This window comes from Anomalospiza imberbis, unplaced genomic scaffold, assembly GCF_031753505.1.
Source record: "Anomalospiza imberbis isolate Cuckoo-Finch-1a 21T00152 unplaced genomic scaffold, ASM3175350v1 scaffold_881, whole genome shotgun sequence".
NCBI classification, from domain to species: Eukaryota; Metazoa; Chordata; class Aves; order Passeriformes; family Viduidae; genus Anomalospiza; species Anomalospiza imberbis.
The window spans coordinates 17,961-42,576 of NW_027100503.1; the positions used below are offsets into that span (position 1 = coordinate 17,961).

Consider the following 24,616-nt stretch of genomic DNA (forward strand, 5'->3'; position numbering starts at 1 on the left):
GTCCCCCCAGTGTCCCCAATGTCCCCCAATGTCCCCAGTGTCCCCCAATGTCCCCCCAATGTCCCCAATGTCCCCCAGTGACCCCCAGTGTCCCCAGTGTCCCCAATGTCCCCCCAATGTCCCCAATGTCCCCCAGTGACCCCCAGTGTCCCCCAGTGTCCCCCAATGTCCCCCCAGTGTCCCCCAATATCCCCAATGTCCCCCATGTCCCCCAATGTCCCCCAATGTCCCCCCAATGTCCCCCAGTGTCCCCCAATGTCCCCCAATGTCCCCTCAATGTCCCCCAGTGTCCCCAGTGTCCCCCAAAGTCCCCCAGTGTCCCCAATGTCCCCCAGTGTCCCCCAATGTCCCCCCAATGTCCCCCAGTGTCCCCCACTGCCCCTCAATGTCCCCCCATTGTCCCCCCATGTCCCCCCCAATGTCCCCCCAGTGTCCCCCAATGTCCCCAAATGTCCCGCAGTGTCCCCCCAATGTCCCCCCCAATGTCCCCCCCAATGTCCCCATCATGTCCCCCTGTGTCCCCCAATGTCCCCATCATGTCCCCCCAATGTCCCCCCCAATGTCCCCATCATGTCCCCCCAATGTCCCCCCCAATGTCCCCATCATGTCCCCCCATGTCCCCCCCAATGTCCCCATCATGTCCCCCTGTGTCCCCAATGTCCCCATCATGTCCCCCCATGTCCCCCCAATGTCCCCCCCAATGTCCCCCTGTGTCCCCAATGTCCCCCCCAATGTCCCCCCATGTCCCCCTGTGTCCCCCCATGTCCTCCCCAATGTCCCCCCGTGCCCTCCCCCCATGTCCCCCCATGTCCGTCCGTGTCCCCCCCATGTCCCCTCATGTCCCCCGCTGTCGCCCAATGTCCCCCCATGTCCCCATCATGTCCCCCCGTGTCCCCCCCATGTCCCCCCATGTCTCCCCGTGCCCTCCCCCGCTGTCGCCCAATGTCCCCATCATGTCCCCCAGTGTCCCCCCAATGTCCCCCCCATGTCCCCCCACTGTCCCCCCCATGTCCCCCAATGTCCCCCCGTGTCCCCCCCATGTCCCCATCATGTCCCCCAGTGTCCCCCCAATGTCCCCCCCATGTCCCCCCCATGTCCCCCATGTCCCCCCGTGTCCCCCCGTGTCCCCCCCATGTCCCCATCATGTCCCCCATGTCCCCATCATGTCCCCCAGTGTCCCCCCAGTCCCCCCAATGTCCCCCCGATGTCCCCCCACTGTCCCCCCCATGTCCCCCCCACTGTCCCCCCCATGTTCCCCCCAATGTCCCCCCACTGTCCCCCCCTTGTCCCCCAATGTCCCCCCATGTCCCCCAATGTCCCCCCACTGTCCCCCCCGTGTCCCCCCCATTGTCCCCCCTCTGTCCCCGCTGTCCCCTCCGGCCGCATTCCTCGTCCCCCGCCCCCGCGGCGCGCGGGAATGCGGCCGGACAAAGGCCACCAGTGTCCCCGTCCCCCTCGCCACCCTCGGTGTCCCTCAGTGTCCCTCAATGTCCCCTTTGAGCGGGGACCCCGCGGGCCGGGCCCCCCCCGCGCCCGGCGCCCATTGGCCGGGATTTGGGGTGCAGCGCTGCCCGGGCCACCCTAAAACCCCGGCCCCGCCGCTGTCCCCTCCGTGTCACCGCCACGATGTCCCCGAGGGCCACCGCCGCCTCCTCCTCGTGGCCGGGCTGGTGGCGGCGCTGGGTGAGCTTGGGGACAAGGGACAGGTCCCCAAAAAGGGGGTGGCGGGGGGGACAGGAGCGGTTTGGGGGTGACCGTGGGGCTGGCGGGCACCCACGCGCTGCTTGGGGACTGTCACCGCGGCTGGCGTGCGACAGCCTGGGGACACGGGCGGGTGGCGGCCAGAACGGTCTTGGTCATTGTCACCTCCTTGGGGACACGGGCGGGTGGCGGCCAGGACGGTCCCGGTCATTGTCACCTCCTTGGGGACACGGGCGGGTGGCGGCTAGGACAGTCCCGGTCATTGTCACCTCTTTGGGGACAGGGGCGGGTGGCGGCTAGGACAGTCCCGGTCATTGTCACCTCTTTGGGGACAGGGGCGGGTGGCGGCCAGGACGGTCCCGGTCATTGTCACCTCCTTGGGGACACGGGCGGGTGGCGGCTAGGACAGTCCCGGTCATTGTCACCTCTTTGGGGACAGGGGCGGGTGGCGGCCAGCAGGGTCCCAGAGCTGTCACCTCCCCGGGGACAGGTTGAGGTGGCGGCCAGGACGGTCCTGGTCGTTGTCACCTCTTTGGGGACAGGTGGGGGTGGCGGCCAGGACAGTCCCGGTCATTGTCACCTCCTTGGGGACACGGGCGGGTGGCGGCCAGGACAGTCCCGGTCATTGTCACCTCCTTGGGGACAGGTGGGGGGGTGGCCAGGACGGTCCTGGTCGTTGTCACCTCCTTGGGGACACGGGCGGGTGGCGGCCAGCAGGGTCCCAGAGCTGTCACCTCCCTGGGGACAGGTGGGGGTGGCGGCCAGGACAGTCCCGGTCATTGTCACCTCTTTGGGGACAGGTGGGGGTGGCGGCCAGGACAGTCCCGGTCATTGTCACCTCCTTGGGGACAGGTGGGGGTGGCGGCCAGGACAGTCCCGGTCATTGTCACCTCCTTGGGGACAGGTGGGGGTGGCGGCCAGGACAGTCCCGGTCATTGTCACCTCCCCGGGGACAGGGGCGGGTGGCGGCCAGGACAGTCCTGGCCACTGTCACCTCCTTGGGGACAGGTGCAGGTGGCAGCAAGGACAGTCCCGGTCATTGTCACCTCCCTGGGGACAGGTGCGGGGACTGCCACACCCAGCCCTGATGGTGTCACCGGCGGCCACAGAGGGTCCCATTGTCACCTCCCCGTGGGCGCTGGGTGCCAACCCCACCCGTGTCACCGGGCACCGGGACACTGTCCCCTCCGAGCCACCCGGGGGACGGCGGTGCCACCACTCCGCCGTCCCCCCCGAGCCACCCGGGGGACGGCAGTGCCACCACTCCGCCGTCCCCTCCGAGCCACCCGGGGGACGGCAGTGCCACCACTCCGCCGTCCCCTCCGAGCCACCCGGGGGACGGCAGTGCCACCACTCCGCTGTCCCCCGTGAGCCACCCCGGGGACGGCAGTGCCACCACTCCGCTGTCCCCTCCGAGCCACCCGGGGAACGGCAGTGCCACCACTCTGCTGTCCCCTCACGCTCCCTTCGGCGCCCTTTGGTGGCAGCTCGGGGACACCGCCGGGCGCGGTCCCCGCGCGGGGGTGGCGCTGACGCCTCTGTGTCACCAGCAGTGTCGCCGGTGTCCCCAATCCACGTGTACACGCAGCGCGAGGTCTATGGCACCGTGGGCTCCAGTGTCACCCTGTCCTGCAGCTTCTGGTCCAGCGAGTGGATCTCGGAGGACATTTCCATCACCTGGCACTTCCAGGCTGAGGGCTCCCGTGACAGCATCTCCGTCAGTGTCCCCGTGGTGTCCCCAACCCATCCCCGGTGTTCCCACCGCGCCCCCAGCCCCGGTGTCCCTTTGTCCCAGCGGCAGCGCGACAGAGCCTTCCCTGAGGGTGACATGATGGCTGCTGACACCGTGGTGGCACTGGGGTGTCCCCAAGCTGTCCCCAGTGCCTGCTGCCCCTTGGGTTCCAGCCCCAGCAGTGTCCCCTTGTCCTGTGGTGGCACTGGGTGTCCCCAAGGTGTCCCCAGTGCCTGCTGGGTCTCAGCTCCAGCCCCAGCAGGACAGATCTTCCCTTGAGGTGACACCGTGTCCCCTCACACCGCGGTGGCACCGGGGTGTCCCCGCAGTGTCCCCGTGTCCCAGAGCCCGTCCGACCGCAGTGCCAGCCTCAGCAGGTGGCACATCGCTGTCCCCGCAGCGTCCCCGTGTCCCCACCAGCCCCAGCAGGACCATCCCTCCTTGCTGGTGACACCGGGTCCCCTCACACCGCGGTGGCCCTGAAGTGTCCCCGCAGTGTCCTCGTGCCCACAGCCCCGTCCCCGCGGTGACACTCCGGGGACATCGCAAGCACCCTCCCGACCCCCGCCACCGCTGTCCCCTCCGTCAGCGCCCACCCCCGCGACTGGCTGTCACCCTGCCAACCCGGGGGCCACCGCGGCGCCGCGGTGACCGCGGTGTCACCGTCACTGTCGCAGATCTTCCACTACGCCAAGGGCCAGCCCTACATCGACGACGTGGGGACATTCAAGGAGCGCATGGAGTGGGCGGGGAACCCGCGGCGCCGCGACGGCTCCATCGTCATCCACGGCCTGGAGCCCAGCGACAACGGCACCTTCACGTGCGACGTCAAGAACCCGCCCGACATCGTGGGCAAGTCCTCGCAGGTCACCCTCTACGTGCTGGAGAAAGGTGCATGACACGGCTGTCACCTCCCGGACCCCTGCTGGGGGGGGGACACTGGGCTGGTGTCACCTGCACTGCTGGCGGTGACACGGGGCTGGTGTCACCTCCCTGATCCTCACTGCTGGCAGTGACACGGGGCTGGTGTCACCTCCCTGATCCTCACTGCTGGCGGTGACACGGGGCTGGTGTCACCTCCCTGATCCTCACTGCTGGCGGTGACACGGGGCTGGTGTCACCTCCCTGATCCCCGCTGGTGGAGGTGACACGGGGCTGGTGTCACCTCCCTAATCCCCGCTGGTGGAGGTGACACGGGGCTGGTGTCACCTCCCTGATCCCCGCTGGTGGAGGTGACACGGGGCTGGTGTCACCTCCCTGATCCCCGCTGGTGGAGGTGACACGGGGCTGGTGTCACCTCCCTGATCCTCACTGGTGGAGGTGACACGGGGCTGGTGTCACCTCCCTAATCCTTGCTGGTGGAGGTGACACGGGGCTGGTGTCACCTCTCTGATCCTCACTGCTGGCGGTGACACGGGGCTGGTGTCACCTCCCTGATCCTCTCTGGTGGAGGTGACACGGGGCTGGTGTCACCTCCCTGATCCTCTCTGGTGGAGGTGACACGGGGCTGGTGTCACCTCCCTGATCCTCTCTGGTGGAGGTGACACGGGGCGGGTGTCACCTCCCTGATCCTCACTGGTGGAGGTGACACGGGGCTGGTGTCACCTCCATGATCCCCGCTGGTGGAGGTGACACGGGGCTGGTGTCACCTCCCTGATCCTCACTGGTGGAGGTGACACGGAGCTTGTGTCACCTCCCTAATCCCCGCTGGTGGAGGTGACACGGGGCTGGTGTCACCTCCCTAATCCTTGCTGGTGGAGGTGACACGGGGCTGGTGTCACCTGCACTGCTGGTGGCGGTGACACTGGGCCAGTGCCACCTCCCCAATCCCCACTGGGAGGAGTGACAGTGTGCCACTGTCCCATCCCTGCTGCTGAGGGGGTGACACGGTGCCACTGTCCCCGCAGTGCCACCCGCTGCTGAGGGGGTGACACGGTGCCACTGTCCCCGCAGTGCCACCCGCTGCTGAGGGGGTGACACGGTGCCACTGTCCCCGCAGTGCCACCCGCTGCTGAGGGGGTGACACGGTGCCACTGTCCCCGCAGTGCCACCCGCTGCTGAGGGGGTGACACGGTGCCACTGTCCCCGCAGTGCCACCCGCTGCTGAGGGGGTGACACGGTGCCACTGTCCCCGCAGTGCCACCCGCTGCTGAGGGGGTGACACGGTGCCACTGTCCCCGCAGTGCCCACCCGCTACGGCGTCGTGCTGGGCTCTGTCATCGGCGGGGTCCTGCTGCTGGTGGCCGTGCTGGTGGCCCTGGTCTATGTCACCCGCTACTGCTGGCGGCGGCGCCAGGCGGTTCTGCAGCGGCGGCTGAGGTGAGCCGGGACCCCTCCCCAAACCGGGACCCTCCCCAGACCGGGACCCCTCCCCAAACCGGGACCCCTCCTCAAACTGGGACCCTCCTCAAACTGGGACCCTCCCTAAACCGGGACCCCTCCCCAAACCGGGACCCTCCCCAAACGGGGACCCTCCCCAGACCGGGACCCCTCCCCAGACCGGGACCCCTCCTCAAACTGGGACCCTCCCTGAACCGGGACTCCATCTCAAACCGGGACCCTCCCCAGACCGGGACCTTCCCCAAACTGGGACCCTCCTCAAACTGGGACCCTCCCTAAACCGGGACCCCTCCTCAAATTGGGACCCTCCCCAGACCGGGACCCCTCCCCAAACCGGGACCCCTCCTCAAACCGGGACCCTCCCCAGACCGGGACTTTCCCCAAACCGGGGCCCTGCCCAGACCGGGACCCTCCTCCAACCGGGACCCTCCTCAAACCGGGACCCTCCCTAAACCGGCACCACCGGGGCTGCAATTTCCGCCGTCCCGAGCCGCGACCCCTCCCCAAACCGTGACTCTCCGCAAACCGGGGGCACTAATTCCGCTGTCCCGAGCCGCGACCCCTCCCCAAAGCGGCGGCACCGATCCCGCCGTCCCGAGCCGCTCTTTTCCCGTTTTCCCCGCAATCCCAGCGCCATGGAGAAGGGGAAGCTGCAGCGCTCGGGCAAGGACGGCTCCAAGCGCAGCCGGCAGGTGAGCGCCGAGAGGGGCGGGGGGCACGGCGGGCTGTCCCCCCTGTCCCCCCGGTGCCCGGGGGCGGCAGGTGAAGCCCCCCTGTCCCCGCAGGCCCCCGTGCTCTACGCCATGCTGGACCACGGCCGCAGCGCCAAGAAAGCCAAGGGCGGCGCGGGCGACTCGCGCAAGGATAGGAAATAGCGGTTAGCGGGCAGGGAGGGACCCCCGGGGGCGGGCGGGGGCGCGGGGGAGCCCCGGCCCCCCAAAGTCATCATGACCATCGAGATGGAGCTGCGGGGGGAGCCCCAGGCCGCGGCCCCGCCCGCCGCCCGCTCCCCGAGCCGGGGCAGCCTCAAGAGCGCCCTGCTGAGCATCATCAAACCCAACTCGGGGGGCTCCTGATGCGCCCCCCCACCCCGGCCCCGGCCGCGGCCCCTCCGGGCTCGGGACCCGGCGAGGAGCGGGGTGTGGTCCTCGCCTCGGGTCCCCCGGCCTTGAGGACGGCGCTGGGGACAGCCCCGGGTCCCCCCCCGGCCCCCTCGGTCGCTCCCTGCCCAGCCCCGGGCGGAATTTCTCCTTTGGAAGACAAAACCGGCGGATTTGGGGTCGGTCCCCCCCCTCCCCGGGGACCCGCGGGGTCCCCGCGGGGCCGTGTCACCGCCGCGTGTCCCCTCCCCGAACTCGGGGGGGTTTCTCTGCCCCCAATTTTGCTCCTTTTCTGGCCGTTTTCTCGTCTCTGCCCGCGACCGACCCCAAATGACGTCGCAGGGTGGCCCCCGCCCCGTCCCCTTTGTCCCCTCCTGTCCTCACATTAACCCCCGCGCCCCGTAACCGCCGGGACCCCCCCCCCCAAACCGGCCGGAGCCCCGTGGAGGGGGCGAGGCTGCGGCCGGGCTGGGGGCGCCGCCCGTGCCCCCCGAACGCGTTTTGTACCCCCTGTCCCTGTCCCCTCCCTGTCCCCGTGGTGCCATTAATAAAACTGACATCTCCGGGAGCCCCTGTCCCCTCCCGGCCCGTCACTGTCACTGTCACCGTCACTGTCACTGTCACTGTCACCGTCACCGTCACTGTCGCCGCTCCGGGGCTGGCGGTGTCCGAGCTCATCCCCATGCCACGGGGACGTCGCTGTCACCCTCAGCGGGGAGGTGACGCTTCGAGGGTGACCTGGTGGCACACCCCAGAGTCCCCCCTCAGCCGCGAGCCGCTGTCCCCGATGCCACCACCTTAGGGCCACCTCCCTGCCACCCGCCGTTAATTAAAGCTCGCTGTAATTAACAGAGGCCAAGGCTCAGTGGGTGGGCAGGGGGGGACAGTGGCCATTGTCCCTGCAGGGCTGGGTGGCTGTCACCTCCTCACGGTGCGGCTGGGAGGGAGGGGGAAAAGACCCCAGCCCTGGGGGGGCACTTGGGGCACGGAGCAGCGCGGGAATCGGGGAGGGAGCGGCCCCCGGTGCCCCCCCGGTGCCGCCCCGGTATCGTTGTCCTTTCCCTAATAAGTCTGCGCAGCCCGACCCCGCCGTGTCCCCTGGGCCCTGCCCCGGGGCCGCCGCCGCTGTTTTTCTTTCCAAGGAGCTATTTCTGCACCGGATCGCGGCATTCCCGGGCCCTCCGAACCCCCCCGAGCCCCCCAAACCCGGCTACGAACTCCCCAAACCCGGCTACAAACTCTCCAAACCCGGCTACAAACTCCCCAAACCCGGCTACAAACTCCCCAAACCCGGCTACAAACTCCCCAAACCCAGCTGTGGATCCCCAAACCCGGCTACGATCTCTCCAAACCCGGCTACGAACTCTCCAAACCCGGCTGTGGATCCCCAAACCCGGCTACGAACTCCCCAAACCCGGCTGTGGATCCCCAAACCCGGCTACGAACTCCCCAAACCCGGCTACGAACCCCCCGGACCCTGCTGCAAACCCCCCCGAAATCCAGCTCTGAACTCCCCCCAAAACCCTGCTGCGAACTCCTCAAATCAGGCTGTGAATCCTCCCGAAATCCTCCTGTGAACTCCCCCAAAACCCTGCTGCAAACCCCCAAAATTCGGCTGGGAACCCCTTCAAACCCGGCTGCGACCCCCCCAAAATCTCCCTGATTTTATATTCCCCCCCCCCCCCAAGCACTTTTGGGGCGCCTGAGCGGCAGCGGTGAGAAAATCCCGGGAATTTCACTGGAAATCCTTCAAATCCCAGAGGGGAGCCCTGGGGGGGCTGCAGCCCAAACCCCCCCTCACCCCCCACCCATGGGGTCACCCCTGTCCCCACCCCAGCGGGGACAGCCCCGGGACCCCCGGCGCTGATTTAAGGGGGTCCTCACCAAAGAAGGGGGAGCCGGGGTTCCCTCCCTCTGGGGTCCCCTCCCCAAATTCCCCTAAACCCCCCGCCCAGCCTCCTCTTCCTCACACTTTATTCTTTGCAGGGCCAAAAGCTCCTCCGGGGGGGGGGGGACGATGATGACAGGGACAGGGACGGGAGGGTGGAGAGGGGACGGTGACGGTGACAGGAGGGTGGGGAGCCCCGATTTCCTGGCGTGGGGGCTGCAGCGGGACCCGTCCCCCCCAGCCCGGGGGACACCGGCGTGTCCCCCCCGCCTGTCCCCAGCGCCACCACAGCACAGGGATTCCCAGGGAAATGGGGATTCCCAGGAAAACGGGGGGCTCCACGCCACCCCCTCTCACGGGGGACACCTCCCCTGTGGGGACACCCGGCTGTGTCCCCCCTAAACCCCTCCCGTGTCACTCGGGGTCCCGGCTCGGGGTGGGGAAAGGCCGATTTCCCCCCCCCCCCCCCGGGACCTGCCCGCGGGGGTCCCCACGGGGATCGGGGGTCCCGGGACCCCCTCAGGGCCGCGGCTCCTTCTTCCGCTGCCGGGACTTGCGGAACCTGCCCTGGATGGCGAGCGCCGCGCGCTCCGTCTCGGGCGCGCTCAGGTCGATGTCGATCTCCTCCTCCTCCTCCTCTTCCTCCTTCTTGGGGTCACCGGCCTTGGCTGCCGAGGGCGACACGGGACGGGGACAGGCTTGGGGACAGCGGGGACACCCAGGGGGACACCCCTGCCACCAGCCCTGGGGACAAGGGACAGCCTGGCACCCCCAAATTGACCATGGGGACACCCAGGGTGACACCCCTGCCACCAGCCCTGGGGACAAGGGACAGCCTGGCACCCCCAGATTGACCATGGGGACACTCAGGGGGACACCCTGCCACCAGCCCTGGGGACAAGGGACAGCCTGGCACCCCCACATTCATCCAGGGGACACACTGCCACCCCCTGGGGACAAGGGACAGCCTGGCACCCCCACATTCATCCAGGGGACACCCCTGCCACCAGCCCTGGGGACAAGGGACAGCCTGGCACCCCCATATTCATCCAGGGGACACCCTGCCACCAGCCCTGGGGACAAGGGACAGCCTGGCACCCCCACATTCATCCAGGGGACATCCTGCCACCAGCCCTGGGGACAAGGGACAGCCTGGCACCCCCAGATTGACCATGGGGACACTCAGGGGGACACCCTGCCACCAGCCCTGGGGACAAGGGACAGCCTGGCAGCCCCAGATTGACCATGGGGACACTCAGGGGGACATCCTGCCACCCCCTGGGGAGACAAAGGACAGCCTGGCACCCCCACATTCATCCAGGGGACACCCCTGCCACCAGCCCTGGGGACAAGGGACATCCTGGCACCCCCATATTCATCCAGGGGACACCCCTGCCACCAGCCCTGGGGACAAGGGACATCCTGGCAGCCCCAGACTCACCTCAGGGACACCCGAAGGGACACCCCGACCCCTCTCATGGGGACACCCCGACACCTCCGAGGGGACGGGGGAAGGACAGAGCAGGTCCCCGAATCCACCCAGGTGCCACCCCCCGCAAGGACAGGGACAATGGGGGGACCCTGGGGTCTGCGGGGACAGAGGGGTCGCGGGAGGGGACAGAGGGGACAGAGGGGACAGAGGGGACAGAGGGGACAGAGGGGACAGAGGGGACAGCGAACCCGCGCCCCACCTGTGCCGGGGGTCCTCACCTTGCTGCTGCCCACCGGCGGCCTCCGCCGCGGAGGGGGGGTCATGGGGGCTGCGCTGCGGAGAGAGGGGACCCGGGGGGTGACACAGGGGCTCCGCTGTCCCCAGGGTCCCCCCATTGTTCCCGGGAGTCCCCCCATTGTCCCCGGGGGTCCCCAAACCTCCAGCCAGACTGGGGCTCATGGGGGTTGCGTTGAGAAGAGAGGAGGTCCCGGGGGGACAGGGGAGGTGACGCCGGTGGCCCGGAGTCCCCAAAGTGTCCCCGTGGTCCCCTCGCCCTGCAGCCGCCCCCTCCCCGGGGCTCAGCGTCCTCCCCCCATTCCCGCTCCCAGCGCCCGGCTCGGCGCTGGAAGCCACGGGAAAAGGGGCAAGCTCCTCTTTCCGGTCTGTTCCGGTGCGTTCGGACCCCCCGGTGCCCCCCGGTGTCCCCACCTCGCTCATCCCGCCCGGTGCCGCCGCCGCTCCCGACTGCGGGACCGGCGCTGCCGCCGCTTTTATAGGGGCGGGGGTTTGAGTGACAGCCGCGAGCAGCCAATGGGGAGCGGGGGTGTGGCCCATAAGGGACACGCCCACAAGGGTGGCTTCCCTCCCCCCACTCCCCGCTCCAGGAGCGACGGAGCCGGGGGGGACACGGGGGACATTGGGGACACGGGGGACATTGGGGACACGGGGGACACGGGGGACATGGGGGACACGGGGGACACTGGGGACACCGGGGACACGGGGGACATTGGGGACACGGGGGGACACGGGGGACATGGGGGGACACTGGGGACACGGGGGACACTGGGGACATGGGGGACACTGGGGACACTGGGGACACTGGGGACACGGGGGACATTGGGGACACTGGGGACACCGGGGACATTGGGGACACTGGGGACACTGGGGGACACTGGGGACACTGGGGACATGGGGGACATGGGGACACTGGGGACACTGGGGACACTGGGGACACCGGGGACATTGGGGACACTGGGGACACTGGGGATACTGGGGACACTGGGGACACTGGGGACACTGGGGGACATGGGGACAGTGGAGACACTGGGGACACTGGGGACACTGGGGACACTGGGGACACGGGGGGACACGGGGGACACTGGGGACACTGGGGACACGGGGGTACACTGGGGACACGGGGGGACACTGGGGACACGGGGGACACTGGGGACATGGGGGGACACGGGGGACACGGGGGACATGGGGGACACGGGGGACACGGGGGACACGGGGGACACTGGGGACACTGGGGACACGGGGGACATTGGGGACACGGGGGGACACTGGGGACACTGGGGGACACGGGGGGGACACGGGGGACACTGGGGACACTGGGGACATGGGGGGACACTGGGGACACTGGGGACATGGGGGACATGGGGACACTGGGGACACTGGGGACACTGGGGACACCGGGGACATTGGGGACACTGGGGACACTGGGGGACACTGGGGACACTGGGGACACGGGGGACATTGGGGACACGGGGGGACACTGGGGACACTGGGGGACACTGGGGACACGGGGGAGACTGGGGACACGGGGGACACTGGGGACACTGGGGACATGGGGGGACATGGGGACATGGGGACATGGGGGACATGGGGACACGGGCGACGTGCGGGACATGGGGGGTGGGACGGGGGACACGAGGGGACACAGGGAAGTGTGGGTGCACCGGGGTGACCGTGAGCCACCCGAGTGCCACCCTCCTGGTGAGGGTGACACCTGGGGACAAGGGCACAGGCGCTGCGCGGGGGTCCCGGGGTGGCGACACTGGCGGTCCCCCCGCGGGGCTGGTGACAGGGACCTTGGTGCGGGGACAGCGGTGGCAGGACGGCCACCACCGTGTCCCCTCTGGGCTCTGCTGCTCGCAGGGTGTGGCCCGGGGTGCCACCCTCGGCACGCGGGTGTGACATTCCGCCTGTCCCTGTCACCCTGCGGTGTCCCCTCCGCGGCTGTCTGTCCCCCGCCTGTCCCCGCGTCCCTCTGTCGCGCACGGCTGCCATACCTGTGCCCTCCTGTCCCCGCCTGTCCCGCCCCAGGTGCCACCTGTCCCCTCCGCCCCGCGCTCTGTCCCCGCCTGTCACAGCCCCAAGTTCAAGGTTCAAACTCCACGCAGCCCTTCCTGGGACCGCCGGCGACACGCGGGGACACGCGGGGATGGAGGGGACACGCGGAGACCGCTGGGGACACGCGGGGACCGCCGGCGACACTCGGGGACCCGATGTCCCCTCCCTGCGTGGGGACAATTCCCCGTCACCGACCGCACCGGGGGACACCGGCTCAGGTACCGCCAGCCACGGGGACTCGCGGGGACCAGAGGGGACCGGAGGGGACACGGGGGGTGGCGGGACACGCAGGGACCGGAGGGGACACGCGGGGACCGACAGGGCTACTTTGTCCCCGTTGGGGACACGCGGGGGCTGGCGGGGACACTCAGGGAATGCAGGGGACACACGGGGACAGGAGGGGACACGCAGGGACCGGAGGGGACCGACAGGGACTGGCGGGGACACGCGGGTGGAGGGACACCGCGGGGACGGGGGGGTTCAGGTGGGTGACAGCGCCGCGGGACAGGGTGACACCGTGGCCTCGAGGGGACGGGACCGGTGCCAACCGTGTGTCACCCCCGCTGTCCCCGTGTCCCCAGCCGCGTCCCTGCCGAGCCCCCCGGGCACGGAGCGCGGCCCCCGGGACCCCCGTGGGGACACGGAGCCCGACGGGGACAAAGTGTGCGCCGTGTGTGGGGACAGGGCCAACGGGTACCACTTCCACGTCATGAGCTGCGAGGGCTGCAAGGGCTTCTTCAGGTGGGGACACCGCGGGGACAACCGGGGATAACGCGGGGACACCGCGGGGACAGCCGGGGACAGCCGGGGATAACGCGGGGACAGCCGGGGACAGGGCAGGATGGGATGGGACAAGGGGACAGGATAGGAGAGGACAAACAGGATGGGAAAGGACAAAATGGGATGGATGGGACAGGGCAGGATGGGACAGACAGGGCGGGATGGGTTGGAACAAGGGGACAGCGTGAGGGGACAGGATGGGATGTGGCGACAGGGTGGCACAGGACAATACGGGCTGGGATGGGGCAGGGTGGCACCCGATGGTCCCAGGCATGGGGACAGCGTGGGACAAGGCGGGACAGCCGCTGGCACCCCGAGCTTGGGCCCTGCCCTGCCCTGGGGACACGCGGTGACAGTGGCCGTGTCCCCGCAGGCGCTCCATCATCAAAGGTGTCCGGTTCACGTGTCCCCTGGCGCGGCGCTGCCCTGTCACCAAGGCCAAGCGGCGACAGTGCCAGGCCTGTCGCCTCCAGAAGTGCCTCGACGTGGGCATGAGGAGGGACAGTGAGTGACACGGGGGACAGCCGGGGGGACATGGAGCAGAGCAGACAGGGAGCACCCGCAGGGGACAAGGGTGACATGGCAGGGGAGGGGATGGGGGACACAGGGGACATGGCACGGGGACAGCGGGGACAGGGATGGGGGAAGAGGGGGAGCACCTGGGTGGGATGAAGGGGACCTGGAGGGGACAAGGGACAGGGAGAAGCGGCCTGGGTGGGGTGGCAGGGGAGGCGACAGCAAGGGACAGGGCACAGAGGTGGCATCGGGGAGTGTGGCACAGAGGGGACAGCGGGGACCCGCTCGCGGAGGGGCATCACGGTGTCCCCGATCGCTGTGCCCGCTGTGCCGGCGGTGACAGCGGTGACAGCGGGGCCGGGGGTGGCAGTGATCATGTCGGAGGAGGCGCTGCGGCGGCGGCGGGAGCTGCGGGGCCAGCGGGGCCAGCCCGGGGGCCAGCGGGGACAGGAGGGCCAGCGGGGCCAGCCGGGACTGACGGCCGAGCAGCAGGAGCTCATCGCGCTCCTCATCGCCGCCCACCAGCGCACCTTCGACTCCAGCTTCTCCCAGTTCATGCGCTGCTGGGTGAGCTGGGGACAGCCCTGTCCCCAAAGGGGACACCCCCGTCCCTGCGGTTGCCCCAGCTGTCCCCGCGGGTGACTCACTGTCCCCACGGGGACGCCCCAGCCGTGCCCATGGGTGCCCTGGCCATCCCCTGTGGGTGTCCTGGCTGTCCCCAGAGGTGACCCAGCCAACCTCCCTGGTGTCCTGACTGTCCCCACGAGTGACCCACATGGCCCCATGAGTGCCCTGACTGTGCCCACGATGCCCTGATTGTCCCCATGATGTCCTGACTGTCCCCACGGGTACCGGGGCTGTCCCCAAAGATGTCCTGACTGTACCCACGATGTCCCCACTGTCCCCAAAGATGTCCTGACTGTCCCCATGGGTACCGGGGCTGTCCCCAAAGATGCCCTGACTGTCCCCACGTGTCCCCAGACCGTCCCCACGATGTCCTGACTGTCCCCACGATGTCCCAACTGTCCCCAAAGATGCCCTGACTGTCCCCACGATGTCCCCACTGTCCCCAAAGATGCCCTGACTGTGCCCACGATGCCCTGACTGTCCCCAAAGATGTCCTGACTGTCCCCACTGTCCCCAAAGATGCCCTGACTGTCCCCAAAGATGCCCTGACTGTCCCCATGTGTCCCCAGACCATCCCCAAAGATGTCCTGACTGTCCCCACGATGTCCCCACTGTCCCCAAAGATGCCCTGACTGTCCCCACGGGTACCCAGACCGTCCCCACTATGCCGTGACTGTGCCCACGATGTCCCCACTGTCCCCAAAGATGTCCTGACTGTCCCCACTATGCCCTGACTGTCCCCACGTGTCCCCAGACCGTCCCCACGATGTCCTGACTGTCCCCACGATGTCCCCACTGTCCCCAAAGATGTCCTGACTGTCCCCACGGGTACCGGGGCTGTCCCCAAAGATGTCCTGACCGTCCCCACGATGTCCTGACTGTCCCCACGATGTCCCCACTGTCCCCAAAGATGTCCTGACTGTCCCCACGTGTCCCCAGACCGTCCCCAAAGATGCCCTGACTGTCCCCACGATGTCCCCACTGTCCCCACTATGCCCTGACTGTCCCCACGTGTCCCCAGACCGTCCCCACGATGCCCCACCCGTCCCCACAGCCACCCCGCGTGTCCCCACGTGTCCCCTGCCCTGACCCCTCGCTGTCCCCAGCCCACCGTGCGCCTGCTGGTGCCCAGCCCGCCGGGCGCGGGTGTCGCCGCGGGGGTGTCGCTGTCGCCGTGCGAGGAGGCGCTGCCGGACGTGCTGTCGCTGCTGCCGCAGTTCGCCGACCTGAGCACGTTCATGATCCAGCAGGTGATCAAATTCGCCAAGGAGATCCCGGTCTTCAGGTGCGCGGGGCGGGGAGGCGGCGGGGCAGTGGTGGCCCAGTGCCACCCGCTGACCGCGTGGCCGTGTCGCCGTGTCCCCTCCGGCCAGGAGTTTGCCGCTGGACGCCCAAATCTCGCTGCTGAAAGGGGCCACGCTGGGGATCTGCCAGATCCGCTACAACACCGTCTTCAACGCCGACACCAAGGCCTGGGAGTGCGGCCAGCGCTGCTACACCATCCGCGACGGGGCCCTGGGTACCGCCGGGGACACCCGGGGACACCCGGGGACACCCGGGGCCACCGCCCTGGTGTGCCGAGGGAGCTGGGCAGGCGGGATCCGCGGGGTCAGCCCAACGACAGGAGGGTGACAGGATGAAGAGCAGGGTCCTGCGTTGTCACAACGACCCCCGGGGTGGGGACACTGGGCGGACACGGAGGGAGCTGGGGGACAGCGGCTGGACGTGTGCCCAGGGTGGCACCTGGGCCGGGGCAGGGACAGTGTGGCAGGGCAGGGGCTGTCCCCTGGCGAGGCGACACCTCGAGGTGTGTCCAGCAGTGGTCACTCAGGTCAGGATGGACCTTGAGGGGCTGCGGAAGGGTCTGGAAAGTCCTGAGGGAGCTGGGGGGGGAGGTCGGCCTGGAGAAAAGGGGGATCCAAGGGGGATTTGGGATCTGCCAGGGGGGATTTGGGATCTGATCCCAGGGAACGGGACAGGACAAGGGGACAGAGCATCCAGCTGTGCCAGGGGAGGATCAGATTGGGAAATTTGGGGGAATTCCTCCTGGAAGAGGGAAAAGACCCTGGAAGGGCTGCCCGGGGAGGTTTGGAGTGACCCAGGGGAGGCTCAGGGTGGAAATTTGGGGGAATTCCTCCTGGAAGAGGGAAAAGGCCCTGGAAGGGCTGCCCGGGGAGGTTTGGAGTGAGCCTGAGGAGGCTCAGGGTGGAAATTTGTGGGAATTCCTCCTGGAAGAGGGAAAAGGCCCTGGAAGGGCTGCCCGGGGAGGTTTGGAGTGAGCCTGAGGAGGCTCAGGGTGGAAATTTGGGGGAATTCCTCCTGGAAGAGGGAAAAGGCCCTGGAAGGGCTGCCCGGGGAGGTTTGGAGTGAGCCTGAGGAGGCTCAGGGTGGAAATTTGGGGGAATTCCTCCTGGAAGAGGGAAAAGGCCCTGGAAGGGCTGCCCGGGGAGGTTTGGAGTGAGCCAGGAGAGGCTCAGGGTGGAAATTTGGGGGAATTCCTCCTGGAAGAGGGAAAAGGCCCTGGAAGGGCTGCCCGGGGAGGTTTGGAGTGAGCCAGGGGAGGCTCAGGGTGGAAATTTGGGGGAATTCCTCCTGGAAGAGGGAAAAGGCCCTGGAAGGGCTGCCTGGGGAGGTTTGGAGTGAGCCTGAGGAGGCTCAGGGTGGAAATTTGGGGGAATTCCTCCTGGAAGAGGGAAAATGCCCTGGAAGGGCTGCCCGGGGAGGTTTGGAGTGAGCCTGAGGAGGCTCAGGGTGGAAATTTGGGGGAATTCCTCCTGGAAGAGCGAAAAGGCCCTGGAAGGGCTGCCCGGGGAGGTTTGGACTGAGCCAGGGGAGGCTCAGGGTGGAAATTTGGGGGAATTCCTCCTGGAAGAGGGAAAAGGCCCTGGAAGGGCTGCCCGGGGAGGTTCGGAGTGAGCCTGAGGAGGCTCAGGGTGGAAATTTGGGGGAATTCCTCCTGGAAGAGGGAAAAGGCCCTGGAAGGGCTGCCCGGGGAGGTTCGGAGTGAGCCTGAGGAGGCTCAGGGTGGAAATTTGGGGGAATTCCTCCTGGAAGAGGGAAAAGGCCCTGGAAGGGCTGCCCGGGGAGGTTTGGAGTGACCCAGGGGAGGCTCAAAGGGGAAATTTGGGGGAATTCCTCCTGGAAGAGGGAAAAGGCCCTGGAAGGGCTGCCCGGGGAGGTTCGGCGCAGCCACCCTGGAGGTGTCCGAGGAGGTGGCACTTGGTGACAGGGTGGGGAGCGATCCCAAAGGTGCCCCCCGCCCTGAGCCCGGGATCTGGGGGCTCCCCCCAGCCGGCTTCCAGCAGGTGTACCTGGAGCCGCTGCTCAAGTTCCACGAGAGCCTGCGGCGCCTGCGGCTGCACGAGGCCGAGTACGCCCTGCTGCAGGCCATGCTGCTCTTCTCGCCAGGTGAGCCCCGCCCGGGGGGCACACGGGGACACCCCGCTGTCCCCAAGGCCCCGCTGAGGTCACCCCACGCCCCCCCAGACCACGGCGGCATCGCCCAGCGCGACGTCATCGACCGCTTCCAGGAGAAGGTGGCCCTGACCCTCAAGAGCTACATCGACCACCAGCACCCCCCCCCCGAGGGCAGGTGAGCGCCGCCACGGGGGTGGCAGCGTCCCCAGGGGGGTGGGGACGGCCGCCACGCCCAGCTGGATGTCCCCCGCGTGTCCCCAAGGTTCCTGTACGCCAAGCTGCTGCTGCTGCTGACGGAGCTGCAGACGCTGAAGGTGGAGAACACGCGGCAGATCCTGCACATCCAGGACCTGTCGGCCATGACGCCGCTGCTCTCCGAGATCATCAGCTGAGCCTGGCCCCCCGTGTCACCCCCCGGTCCCCAAGTGTCACCCCCGGCCGCCACCGGGCACAGAGTAAAGCTCCTTTATTTATCCGGGCTCCCGGGTGTGTCACCGCAGGGACACTGAGGCACGGCTGCCATGGCGCTGGGGACAACGGGGACCCCCAGTGGCAGCAGCCACCCCCAGAGGGTGGCACTGGGGACAACGGGGACCCCCAGCCCCCCTGCGGCGCTGTCACTCGCTGTCCCCAGCCCGCCGTGTCCCCGCGGGTCCCTGTGGCACCTGCACGGCCAGGCCTGGCAGCTCCCTGAGCAGGACAGTGCCACACGCCCGCTGTCCCCGCTGTCCTGGCCCTGCCGTCCTGTCCCTGCCGTCCTGTCCCCGCTGTCCCTGCTGTCCTGTGTCCACTGTCCTGTCCCCGCTGTCCCTGCTGTCCTGTGTCCACTGTCCTGTCCCCGCTGTCCCTGCTGTCCTGTGTCCACTGTCCTGTCCCTGCTTGTCCTGTCCCCGCTGTCCCCACTGTCCTGTCCCCACTGTCCTGTCCCCACTGTCCTGTCCCCACTGTCCTGTCCCTGCTGTCCCACTGTCCTGTCCCCACTGTCCTGTGTCCACTGTCCTGTCCCCACTGTCCTGTCCCTGCTGTCCCACTGTCCTGTCCCCACTGTCCTGTCCCCACTGTCCTGTCCCCACTGTCCTGTCCCCGCTGTCCCCACTGTCCTGTCCCTGCTGTCCCACTGTCCTGTCCCCACTGTCCTGTCCCCACTGTCCTGTCCCCGCTGTCCCCACTGTCCTGTCCCTGCTGTCCTGTCCCCACTGTCCTGTGTCCACTGTCCTGTCCCTGCTGTCCCCACTGTCCTGTCCCCACTGTCCTGTGTCCACTGTCCTGTCCCCACTGTCCTGTCCCCGCTGTCCCACTGTTCTGTCCCGTGTCCCGCTGTCCACTGTGTCCCGCTCTCCCCTGTCCTGCTGTCCCCTGTGTCTCGCTGTCCCTTGTGTCCCGCTGTCCCCTCTGTCCCACTGTCCTGTCCCGCTGTCCCCGGTGTCCCGCTGTCCCTCAGCCCACGGTGACGCTGAAGCCGCAGTGGAAGCGGTTTCTCCAGTGGTTCAGGAAGGCGCCCAGGGCCAGCGTCACGGGCAGGGGGGGCAACTTCTTCTCCAGGACCCCCCCCACGCTCCAATTGCTGTCCAGGAGCCCTGCGGGGACAGCGGGGACAGCTGAGCGCCACCACCGGGTGACACCGGTGACAGAAGCCACCGGGAGCCCGGCCCACCTCTGAAGACGACGTTGGCTCGCGGCAGGTTGAGCTGGTAGCCAAAGGCAAAGGTGGTCTCCTGCAGGCGCGTGTTGGCCTCCAGCTCCACCCCCACCTGCACCTGCGGGGGACACCGCGGTCACGGCGGCGTGGGGACAGCGGGGACAGCGCGGGGGACGGCGGGGGACGCCCACCTGCTCGTTGGCCCGGTGGTAGTAGCTGGCGTGGGCCCCCCCGTAGCCCACGTTGAGCGTTGCCACCCAGTTCGGGGCTGCAACAGAGAGCCAGCGTCCCCACGTGTCCCCAAGGTGTCCCCAAGGCGTTCCCAGGTGCCCCAAGTGTTTCCGAGATGTCCCCAGGCGTCCCTGAGGTCTCCCCAATTGTCCCCAGGTGTCCCCAGCCATCCCCAGGTATCCCCAGTTGTCGCCGAGCTGTCCCTGAGATGTCCCCCAGGTTTCCCCAGGTGCCTCCAGATGTCCCCAGGTGTCCCCATGGCATCCCCAGGTGTCCCCAAGATGTCTCCGAGGTGTCCCCAAGGCATCCCCAAGTGTCCCCAGATGTCCCTGAGGTGTCCCCAGATGTTCCCAAGGTGTCCCAAGGTGCCCCCAGCCATCCCCAGGTGTCCCCGAGGTCTCCCCAAGTGTCCCCAGGTGTCCCCAAGGCATCCCCAGATGTCTCCAAGGTGTCCCCAGTGTCCCTACCCGAGTATTTGCCGGCCAGGGTGAGGATGGCCCCCTCCTCGCCGGGCCGCCGGTGGTACACGAGCTCCCCGCCCAGCACCAGGCGGGCGGTGACGCTCTGCAGGAAATGTGCCACCACGATCACTGCGGGGACAGCTGGCCTCAGCGGCGACCCCGGGGCCACCGGGGCCGCCACGATCACCGTGGGGCCAGCGTGGCCTCAGCGGCGTCCCCGGGGCCACCGCGATCACCGCGGGGCCGGCGCAGCCGCAGCGGCATCCCCGGGGCCACCGCGATCACCGCGGGGCCGGCGCGGCCGCAGCGATGTCCCCGGGGCCACTACAATCACCACGGGGCCAGCGCGGCCTCAGAGATGTCCCAGGGCCACCGTGATCATTGTGGGGCCAGCATGGCCTCAGAGATGTCCCCAGGGCCACCGCGATCACTGTGGGGCCAGCGTGGCCTCAGCGGCGTCCCCGGGGCCACCGCGATCACCGCGATCCCCGCGGGGCCAGCACGCCCACAGCTGTGCCTGGGGCCACTGTGATCACCGCGGGGCCAGCGCGGCCTCAGCGGTGTCCCTAGGGCCACCATCATCACCACAGGGCCAGCACAGCCTCAGCGGTGTCCCCGGGGCCACTGTGATCACCGCGGGGCCAGCGCAGCCGCAGCGGTGTCCCCGGGGCCACTGTGATAACCGCGGGGCCAGCGCAGCCGCAGCGATGTCCCCGGGGCCACCGCGATCCCCACGGGGCTAGCGCGGCCGCGGCGATGTCCCCGGGGCCACCGCGATCGCCGTGGGGCCAGCGCGGCCGCAGCCGTGCCCGGGCTGGCGGCGCTCACCCGGAGCCGCCCAGCAGGTCGGGGTTGCCCAGCGTGAGCGTGGCCGTGCAGTCGTCGCCGCGGTACTCGCCGTCGAACTGCCACGTCACGAACTTGGCCTGGTGCGTCTGGGGACACGGGGACGGCGCTGGTGGCACCTCCCGGCGGGGACGGCGCTGGTGGCACCTCCCGGCGCGGCGCCCCCGGCTCACCTGGAACACGGCCTTGGCGCGGAGGCGCTCGCCCAGCAGCTGCAGGGCTGCGCGTTGAGGCTGCCGGCGCTGTCCACGTCCCCGAGCAGCGTGGGGAACACCTGGGGACAGCGCGGCGTGGGCGGGGACACGGCCACACCGGGACAGGGGACACGGGGACACGGGGACAGCGCGGCGTGGGCGGGGACATGGGGACACAGGGACACAGGGACACGGGACAGGGGGACACGGGGAGAGGGGACACGGGGACAGCGTGGCGTGGGCGGGGACACGGCCACACCAGGACAGGGGACACGGGGACACGGGACATGGGGACATGGGGAGAGGGGACAGGGGACATGGGGACACAGGGACACGGGACAGGGGGACACGGGGAGAGGGGACAGGGGACATGGGGACACAGGGACACGGGACAGGGGACACGGGGAGAGGGGACAGGGGACATGGGGACACAGGGACACGGGACAGGGGGACACAGGGAGAGGGGACAGGGACATGGGGACACAGGGACACGGGACAGGGGGACACGGGGAGAGGGGACACGGGGAGAGGGGACACGGGGAGAGGGGACAGGGGACATGGGGAGAGGGGACACGGGGACACGGGGACACGGGGACAGGGGGACACGGGGAGAGGGGACGGGGACAGCGTGGCGCGGGCGGGGACACGGTGACACGGGGACAGGGGACACGAGGACAGGGGACAGCGGGACAGAGTGACACAGGACAGGGGGACACAGGGACACGGGGAGAGGGGACGGGGACAGAGTGACACGGGACAGGGGGACACGGGGAGAGGGGATGGGGACAGAGTGGCATGGGTGGGGACACGGCCACACCGGGACAGGGGACACGGGGAAAGGGGACAGCGGGACAGAGTGACACGGGACAGGGGGACACAGGGACACAGGGAGAGGGGACGGGGACAGGGGGACAGCACGGTGTGGGCAGGGACATGGGGACACGGGGACAGGGGGACACGGGGACAGGGGGACACGGGGATGGCCATGGGGCCACCACCGAGCGCCCCCAGCTCCGGACCGGGGCTGGCTGGGCCATGCCAGCACCACTGGGCCACGGCCTTGTGGCCACGGCGAGGCCACCAACCGGCCCAGGGCCACCCATAACCCCGGGGCCACCAAGGACCCTGAGGTCACTGACCCCCCCCCTGGGGCCACCAATGACCCCGGGGCCACCTGGGACCACCCCTCACCCCAGGGCCACCCACATCCTTGAAGCCACCAGTGACCCCAAGGCCACCAATGACCCCTGGGCCACTGGTCACCCCTGAGCTCACCCACCACCCCGAGGCCACCAATGACCCCTGGGCCACCGAGCCACCAACGACGCCAAGGCCACCAATGACCCCAAGGCCGCTGACCACCCCGAGGCCACCAACGACCCCCACAGGGCCACCCCGAGGCCACCAACCACCCTGGGGTCACCTGGCCACAACGACCCCACGGCCCTGCCGGTGGCCCCGGGGTGACCACGAGGCTCCAGAACGGGTGACACCGGCTGCCACCACCCCCCGGTGCCACCCGCAGCCCGGTGCCGCCCGCGGTGTCACCTCGGTGGGCCCGAGCTGGCGGTCCCCCACGAAGGTGGCGTTGAAGCGGTAGCCGGAGGGGCCCAGGGTGCTCATGTGCACCGTGTGTGTCACCTGCGGGGACACCGGCGGTCACAGGGGACAGGGGACAGCGTGGGGGGCGGTCACGGGGGCGCACGGCCACTCCCCGTGTCCCCAGGTGTCCCCTCCCCGACCTGGAAGTGGCTGCTCAGGGTCTTGGTGACGATCAGCTTCACCCCCTCCATCTGCGGCGGGAACACCTCTGGGGGACACGGCTGTCACCCGCCTGGGGACACGGCTGTCACCCCCAGGAGTGGCTGTCACCCCCTGGGGACACGGCTGTCACCCCATGGGGACACGGCTGTCACCCCCAGGAGTGGCTGTCACCCCCTGGGGACACGGCTGTCACCCCCAGGAGTGGCTGTCACCCCCTGGGGACACGGCTGTCACCCCCAGGAGTGGCTGTCACCCCCAGGAGTGGCTGTCACCCCATGGGGACACGGCTGTCACCCCCAGGAGTGGCTGTCACCCCATGGGGACACGGCTGTCACCCCCAGGAGTGGCTGTCACCCCCCTGGGGACACGGCTGTCACCCCCTGGGGACACGGCTGTCACCCCCTGGGGACACGGCTGTCACCCCCAGCAATGGCTGTCACCCCCTGGGGACATGGCTGTCACCCCCAGGAGTGGCTGTCACCCCCAGGAGTGGCTGTCACCCCCAGGGGACACGGCTGTCACCCCCAGGAGTGGCTGTCACCCCCAGGAGTGGCTGTCACCCGCCTGGGGACACGGCTGTCACCCCCTGGGGACACGGCTGTCACCCCAGCAATGGCTGTCACCCCCTGGGGACACGGCTGTCACCCCCAGCAGTGGCTGTCACCCCCAGGAGTGGCTGTCACCCCCAGGGGACACCCACACCCCCATTTTGGGGACAGCACTGACCCCCCCGGGCCCCGCTGTCACCTCATCACCCTGGTGTCCCCCGACCCCGGGGCTCCCCAGCCCCGCTGTCCCCTCACAGCCCCGCTGTCCCCTCACAGCTCCCCTGTCCCCGCCGGTCCCTCCGTCCCCTCCCGGTCCCCGCCGTCCCCGCTCCCCGCGGGCGCACCTTTGCAGAGCCGGTGGAGCTCATCGAAGCTGCCGGGGTTGCCGCGGGGCTCGGCCCGCCGCGGGGCCCGGCCCTCGGCGTTGCCCATGGCCCCTACGGGCCCCCGCCGGCCGCCGCCATCGCGGGCGGCGCCGCCCGGAGCGCCTTCACCGGGGGCGCCGCCGCCATCTTGGCTGCGGGCAACGCGCGCCGCCCATTGGCTGAGCGGGGAGGGCGGGGCCGCGCCGGAATGCGACCCCTCCGGATTCCCGGACCCGAGCGCAGACGTTCCGTGGCGGGCGCGTTCCGGGCCACCCGCGTGTCCCCAAATCCCCGCGTGTCCCCAAATCCCCGCGTGTCCCATGGCGTGTCCCCCGCCCCCCGTGGCCGCACCGTGCCGGCTCTGTCCCCGCTCCCCCCTCGTGTCCCCTCCCCACACCGCTGTCCCCTCTGTCCCCACCTCCTCAGCCGTGTCGCCACCCTGTCCCCATGCCGGTCCCCATGGCCGCGGTGACCCGGGGACTCCGACCTTTTGTCGCCAGCGCCACCCGCGCCCTTTGCCCGCGTGTCCCCAGCGCTGTCCCCCCCCCCCCCCGGGCCGGGCTGTCCCCGCTGTCCCCTCCCGCCGGGGGCCGAGGGTCGGGGACACCGCAGGCGACAACCTTCGGCCCGGGGCCCGGCCCGTGGGGACACGGGGGGACACGGGGGGACACGGGGGGGACATG

General features: G+C 69.3%; 4 protein-coding genes across 5 annotated transcripts; 2 read left to right on the forward strand and 2 right to left on the reverse strand.

Moving 5' to 3' along the window:
• The first annotated feature begins 1,487 nt into the window (after positions 1–1,487).
• MPZ (myelin protein zero) lies at positions 1,488–7,459 on the forward strand. Its single transcript, XM_068179346.1, is given in 6 exon segments — positions 1,488–1,683; positions 3,252–3,418; positions 4,111–4,324; positions 5,617–5,752; positions 6,405–6,465; positions 6,559–7,459. Coding segments are annotated over 6 exon segments (1,065 nt in total). The 3' UTR covers positions 6,850–7,459.
• A 1,745-nt stretch (positions 7,460–9,204) lies between these two features.
• Positions 9,205–10,925, reverse strand: PCP4L1 (Purkinje cell protein 4 like 1). The gene is made up of 3 exons (XM_068179345.1): positions 10,902–10,925; positions 10,472–10,526; positions 9,205–9,429 (listed from the first exon to the last, which is right to left on the reverse strand). Exons 1-3 carry the CDS (start codon positions 10,908–10,910, stop codon positions 9,281–9,283), a joined length of 213 nt encoding a protein of 70 aa, XP_068035446.1. The 5' UTR covers positions 10,911–10,925; the 3' UTR covers positions 9,205–9,280.
• A 1,683-nt stretch (positions 10,926–12,608) lies between these two features.
• NR1I3 (nuclear receptor subfamily 1 group I member 3) lies at positions 12,609–18,358 on the forward strand. Of its 2 annotated transcripts, XM_068179341.1 has the most exons (9): positions 12,611–12,763; positions 13,127–13,286; positions 13,699–13,829; positions 14,212–14,408; positions 15,575–15,753; positions 15,842–15,987; positions 17,760–17,876; positions 17,955–18,060; positions 18,148–18,358. In XM_068179341.1, the coding sequence occupies exons 1-9, from the start codon at positions 12,637–12,639 to the stop codon at positions 18,275–18,277; spliced, it is 1,293 nt and encodes a 430-aa protein (XP_068035442.1). In that variant the 5' UTR covers positions 12,611–12,636; the 3' UTR covers positions 18,278–18,358. The 2 variants fall into 2 exon arrangements, with proteins under 2 accessions (XP_068035441.1, XP_068035442.1); XM_068179340.1 differs by having other exon boundaries at positions 12,609–12,763; positions 17,760–18,060.
• Positions 18,359–19,263: 905 nt separating this feature from the next.
• On the reverse strand, positions 19,264–24,197 carry TOMM40L (translocase of outer mitochondrial membrane 40 like). The gene is given in 10 exon segments (XM_068179342.1): positions 19,264–19,462; positions 19,540–19,642; positions 19,716–19,792; positions 20,223–20,345; positions 21,046–21,151; positions 21,236–21,282; positions 21,285–21,336; positions 22,805–22,897; positions 22,999–23,066; positions 23,913–24,197. Coding segments are annotated over 10 exon segments (897 nt in total). The 5' UTR covers positions 24,001–24,197; the 3' UTR covers positions 19,264–19,322.
• Between the last annotated feature and the right edge of the window lie 419 nt (positions 24,198–24,616).

What these genes read in the sequence shown, in the direction of transcription:
- PCP4L1 (XM_068179345.1), bottom strand. An exon ending in CGCCGGTGGGCAGCAGCAAG is followed by an intron (nt 9,430 to 10,471) that starts GTGAGGACCCCC and finishes CGCCCTCGGCAG; the next exon opens with CCAAGGCCGGTGACCCCAAG.
- NR1I3 (XM_068179340.1), top strand. Translation starts at nt 12,637, where the DNA reads ATGGAGGGGACACGCGGAGACCGCTGGGGACACGCGGGGACCGCCGGC. An exon ending in ACCGGGGGACACCGGCTCAG is followed by an intron (nt 12,764 to 13,126) that starts GTACCGCCAGCC and finishes CCGTGTCCCCAG; the next exon opens with CCGCGTCCCTGCCGAGCCCC. An exon ending in CGTGGGCATGAGGAGGGACA is followed by an intron (nt 13,830 to 14,211) that starts GTGAGTGACACG and finishes CGGGGGTGGCAG; the next exon opens with TGATCATGTCGGAGGAGGCG.